Source organism: Strigops habroptila, chromosome 2 (assembly GCF_004027225.2).
Source record: "Strigops habroptila isolate Jane chromosome 2, bStrHab1.2.pri, whole genome shotgun sequence".
In the NCBI taxonomy this organism is placed as follows: Eukaryota; Metazoa; Chordata; class Aves; order Psittaciformes; family Psittacidae; genus Strigops; species Strigops habroptila.
The window spans coordinates 11,653,894-11,659,893 of NC_044278.2; the positions used below are offsets into that span (position 1 = coordinate 11,653,894).

At 51.6% G+C, this 6,000-nt stretch overlaps 1 protein-coding gene across 4 annotated transcripts in view; it reads right to left on the reverse strand.

Moving 5' to 3' along the window:
* The window catches only part of SIDT1 (SID1 transmembrane family member 1), a 44,166-nt gene extending 39,318 nt beyond the window's left edge, over positions 1–4,848 (reverse strand). For all 4 annotated transcript variants that reach the window (XM_030471998.1, XM_030471997.1, XM_030471999.1 and 1 more), the window contains exon 1: positions 4,422–4,848. In XM_030471998.1, the coding sequence (XP_030327858.1) occupies positions 4,422–4,664 (243 nt within the window). In that variant the 5' untranslated portion in view covers positions 4,665–4,848. The remainder of the gene's footprint in view (positions 1–4,421) is intronic.
* Positions 4,849–6,000: the final 1,152 nt, after the last annotated feature.

A 6,000-nucleotide genomic window follows, 5' to 3' on the forward strand; every position in this document is an offset into this window, starting at 1 on the left:
CTTACAGTGGTGGAAAGAGTCATTCACTTTTAATTCCTTTGGTACTCCCACACACACATTTTTTACTTTTTGGAAGCCTTTGTATTATTGCAAGCACGGAACTAAGCAGCTTCTCTCACTTGTCACATAAAGGTTTCTCCAGTAAATGGTAAATCCAGCAGAAATATGCTACAACTCTTGTTCAGTCTTCTGGGTAGGAACACAATGCACAGACAGCTCCAGCAAATCAGTTCTCCTTCTTTCCAGCCTCCCAAGTAGGGACATGTTGAATATGTTGAATTGGAGATGCTCTTGAGTGTGCCCATTTTTTCCCCATCCTGGATGACTCCAGTTTAAACAATACTAAAACAAGGAATCCTATTTGCCCAAGTAACTGTTAACCAGACTTGTGATAGTCACATCTGCCTTTGCTGTTAGACCAGGGGTGCACAGTGACAGGCACAACAGCTGGGTTTATTACTATCCTTTTTACACTCACAGTTAAACATTAAACAAACAGCTGTGCAGAGGGAAAGATTTCCAAGTGCAGCCAGGAGGAGGAGAAGGGAACTAGGAATGCAATAAGGCTACCCCAGAACAAATGGAGACTTTCCACCATGAGGAAGGAGTTTCTCACACCCCTCTGTTCACAGGCCAACTCGAGAAGACCCTTGCAGCAAAGGTGGCTTTGCTTCTCCTCACACCGCTTTATCCTACAGCTCCACTTCAGGAATTAAGTCCTAAATCCTAGTTGCCAAGTTCAAAAAAGCCTGACATCTCCTGCCTCAAGACACAAGATGAAGTGTGCACAGCACATAGGAGGATTTTTCCCCCTCCACACATGGAGACCTGGCAATGTATACATGCATAAGAGTTCCAGTCAGGTGACTTGGTCAGCATATGAGTAACCTTATTGTCATTTTACACATCCAAGAGTTGCACAGAAGGGCAGTCACTTGCCTGTCTCAAAGCGGCTCTGCTCCAGAGACCTAAGTTGTACTTTCTTCACTTTGTACACATCTGCTTGTGAACAATCTCATAGGACTTGCTTTTCTCCTTCCCTTGTGCATGCAATGCATACCTGTATCCCAAGGAGCAAGGAAGATTATGTGGATGAAGAAAATCCTTTGAGATCAGGCAAGCACAATGCTTCTCAGAAAGTGGTAAGTCTCTAAAGCACCAAACAGGATGCTCCATCCCTGGCAGTGTTCAAGGCCTGGTTGGATGGGGCTTTGAACAAGCTGCTCTAGTGGAAGGTGTCCCTGCCCGTGGCAGGGGGGGTTAGAACTAGATGAGCTTTAAGGTCCCTTCCAACCCACACCATTCTCTGATTCTATGATATGATTACCTCCTTTCTCTCATCCATCATTCAAGCACTGCTCTATCCAGCTGCACTGCCAGATGTGTCCAGGCAGCCACAGCACATGTGCAACCAGAACAAATCCAAAGAACTGATGGGTCACAAGCCAGCCTTCACGCCTTACCCTTGGCTCTGTGTCGTCCCTTGCTTTGTAGGCCTGCCCTCATGGGGGAGAGCAGCAGAGAGGGGAAACCAGCAGAATTCACAGCTCAGGAAAAAAAAAAAATCCCTGTTTCAGAGCCAGACCACTCTGGCCCTGGCTCTGCTTCAGAGGGAAAGCCATTAAATTCACCCACTGCAGCTCTTCCACATGGAAAATGCTCTTTTCATTCAATTATATTTCCTGTAACTAAGGTTAATGGTCCATGTGATATCTGCCTCAAGGTATCAGAGCTTCTGGCTGACCTGCCATCAGCACAGAGACAGGAAGAGACTGAGAAAGCCCAAGACGAGCAGAGAGCTCACAAGTGGCAGGCAACTGGCAAACGCTGGCTGACATTCCACTCTCTAAGAGTTCAAGGCTAAAGATTGCAGCAGAAGGCAAAGACCAGTACACCGAGTTTTTGCAGGACTTGCATTCCTTCAGAAGATCCAATAAATACCCAGAGGGCAGCACATCCCTAAGTATCTACACAACTCTTGCACAAGAAAAACCTGCCCGCAAGAGCATGGTCCCAAATTAAAGTCAACATTTCCACCATCAAGCTTCTAAACCTTGAGGAATCCTCATCAGCAGGGAGATGCAGGACCACCAGAACAGATCAACCTCTGCCTCTGACCAGGCTTGCGAGAGGAGACCCAGCCATGTTTGCCTCTCATTAGTTCAGGGCTACAGTGGGGAGGGGGCTGCACATACCTGCAGCCATTATCCCAATTAGGCCAGACACCTTCTTGCAGGCTTCTGCTGGCTCAGCTCAGGAACAGCATCTTTAGGGCTTCTCAGTGAGGAACCATAGAATGGTTTGAGTTGGAAGGGACCTTTAAAGATCATCTAGTCCAAACACCCTACCATGGGCAGGGGGACATCTTCACTAGATCAGGTTCCTCAAAGCCCCATCTAACATGCTCCCAATGATGGGGCACCCACAACTTCTCAAAGCAGCCTGTTCCAGTGCCTCACCACTCTCATCGTAAAAAAATTTCTTCCTTACATCCAACTCAAATCTATCCTCTTTCAGTTCAAAGCTGTAGCCCCCTGTCCTGTCACTACAGACTGTTTAAAAAAAGCCTCTCTTCATCCTTCTTATAAGACCCCTTTATATATAGAAAGGCCACAATAAGGTCTCCCTGGAGCATTCTCTTCTCTAGGACCTTCTCTCTATCCTCAGAACCTGTTCTGGGCATCCCTCGCCAGAAAGCCTGGGACAGTCCATCTGTAAGTGGTCTTTCTCTTCCAATTTAGGTTTCACAGCAGGAGCTGGTTGCACAGCCCTTTTAAAGCACATTCCTGGCAGTGCTTAGAGAGTTCTGCATTTAAAAAATATTAAGCCTCAAACCTGAGGTTTCCCATCTTAGATATGCCCTTGACCTGCTCAGCATCTCTGCAGCGATTTCACGTTCCAGCACACAGGAACATGGAGATTAGTCCACTAAAGTTTACGCTTAAATGCAGCCGTAGTCTGGACTAGATGGCTCTTCACAGCCATAGGAATGGTTTAGTGTCTGAAAGTAGCCATTGAGCAGAAGATGCATTCAGATGCCCACAAACACCACGGAGCAGCCATGTGCTCCCTGCCTGCCTCCTCCCACTCTGCCATCACCCTCGATCTCCTTCTTTGTGGAAGGTGTCTGGCAAACACACATTAACAGACATTAAATCAAAAGAACTAGATTCCTTTTAGCTGCAGTCAGTACTTGCACTGTCACTACTAACAAGCCCTACTAACATGTGGCCTGCCAACAGACCCTCATCCTAATGCCCAATAGCTTTAATGCCTGAAAAAGCCTAATGTACATCACCACCAGCTTCTACATGCCCAAAGTGTGCTTTTGACCTACTGGGTTCAGTGGTGACACCCAACAGGTAAGTAATGCCGGGCTCAGCTGCATCACAGCCCTGACACACAACTCCTGCCTCATAAATACCAGCAGCATTTTATTACATAGTACCACACATAATAGAAGAAAGAGGAGTCTTTAAAGCTCTGGAATTTCAGAGTAAAGCAAAGCCTCCCAAAAGGATGGTTAACACCATCTCCCCCTGCTTCACCTCCTCCCCCTTTTTATCATGCTCTCTACCAACTCCCTTCATATTGAAATATGACAAATTTAGCGTGGGAAAAGCAATGTTTTCCATTTTCTCATGTCCTGTGCAACTGAGGACAGCAGCAAAGATTCATTTGCCTGGTTCACCATCTTTTTGGTTCATCAGAACATCCTGCCCAGCAATTAACACCCAATCCAAACAACGGGGGCAGAGTTTCCAAGGTACCACTTAGCTCCTTCAGATAAACACGACATTAAAAAGGGGAGGGGGGGGAAGGGGAAAAACCCGCAATAGCTATGACAGGTTTCCTCCCCCCATCACACAGCCATGGCTTTAGCAGTGCTGCTGGGCAGCCTCCTCACATCGCACCTTACTTGTCTCACCTTCTAGGGGAGCGCACTCTGATCCTACGGGAGCGCTCAAGTGTGGGAAATGGTATTTAAAAAGGCTTATTAAGTGCACAAACATGCCCTCATCCCCTTTAGATATATATATATTTTAGATAGTACTATTATCCTCTTAATTCCCCTCTAGACTTTAAGCCCATGTTGCTGCTGGAAGCACTGGCTACCGAACCCCCATGGGGGGTGGTGCACCGCCCGCCCCGTGTCCTCTGGCCCCACAGCCCCGTGTGCCCCGGCCGTGCCAGGAAAGCCGGTGGGAGGGCGAGCGGAGCCCGCCGGTGCACCGCGGCCGGCCCCCGCGGCGGCGGGAGGATGCGGGCAGGAGTCTGGCCGCGGGGGGACAGCCCGGCCCGTTCTCGCACAGCGGCGGAGCCGCAGCGGCACTGGTTCCCCCCACCTCCGGCCACATCGGCTGGAGGAGGGCGAGGGGGCCCCAGTACACGGAAGCCGGCGCTCCGCGGGACGCTCCTACCTGGCCGGGCTGGCTGCGGTAGGCGAAGGCGTAGACCCGCTCCGCGCTGATGTTCACGTTGCCCCGGTAGACGCGGCCGAAGGCGCCGGGTGCGGGGCTGCCCTCGGGGCCGGCCCCCGCCGCTGCCGCCGCCGCCGCCGCTGCCCAGAGCAGGGCGCAGAGCAAAGCCCCGGGGGCCGGGACCGGGGCCGGGGCCGGGGCCGGGGCCGCCGCCGCCACCACCACCACCACCACCCCGGCCATGGGCTCGCCCGTGCCGCTGCCAGCCCCGCGGGGCAGCTTCACGCCCGCCGGCCGGTGCAGCACCCGGACCCGCCTCCCCCCGGCTGGGCGGGCGCCGAGCCGCTTTATTTGCAATTTAAATGAACAGCCCGGCGACACGCAGGGGGAGCAGCCCCACACCCCTACCCGGGCAAGGACCCTCCTGCGCCCGGCCGGAGGCGAAGGGAAGGGAGGAAAGGGAAGGGAGGCCGGCGGGCTGGCCCCGGGGAGGAGGGTCTCCTCCCTGTGCCCGGCCCCAAATTCTGAGCCGGCTTTGGCAGACGGTTGTCAGGGAGTTTTTCCCCGGGGAGCTGTGTTGTGAGCTGACGGGCACCGTCAGGCACATGGGGATGGGGCCACGGCAGCGGCATCCGCGGGGCTTCAACATCCCCGGCCCACCGAGTCAGCGTTCTGCTGGCTTGCACCTGCAATGCATCTTGCACGCGGCCGTCCCCAGCCTTCATTTTTGGCTGCTCGTAACTTTGGGATAAATGCTTTGTCTTTTAGTTCTGTCCGAAGGTGTGAAAGACTGCAGCAAAATGTAATTTCCCTAATTCAAGCATGGCTTGGTGCATCTTGCGTTCTTTGAGTCGTTCATGAAACTGCTACGACTGTAATACTCTTAACCTTTCAGCAAGATGGGAGCGATACTGTTGGGCTGTGAAAGCGCCAGAGGTCTCCTGCACGGCTTAACTCTCCTGTGTTCTGCTGAAATCACCAATGTGTCAGATCCCATGGCGGAGGGATGCACTTCTAAGTCAGAGAAGATAGAGCATTACTAGAACACAACTGGAAAGTTTTTTCATTCTGAGGATGAACATGCAGGAGACCCCGTTTTATAAAGCCAGTCTGCAGTCTCCAACTGCAGCGACTCTGGCCACAGAAGTTTTCCAAGCTTAGGTTTTGTTTTCAAGACTCAGAGATTTCCTGGGGGTCACTCAGCATCTTCAGAGGAAAAGTTGCAAAGCTCAGCAAAGCGAGCCAGCATGCATTATGCCATAGCGTTGATCTCCGGGCCTTTGTATGATATCTGCCAAAAGAAACAAAACCAAAACACTTGTCAGTGATTTCTGTGTTCATCCTGAAGCAGGCTGTTGTTCAGGTCACCCCGCCTTTTGGCAGAGTCCCAGGAGGTGGCACTGAGGGCAAAAAAACCCTATTTGAGATCTGCTAGAAGATGGACACTCCAACAGGAAGGGTTTGCCTTTCAGCCTGTATTATCCTGCTGTGCAGACCAGGAGACCTGTGCAATGTCACCTCTGAGCTCTTGTGACTCTGTCTTGCCTCTTAGTGGGGCATAGTATGACCTGTCCTGGGG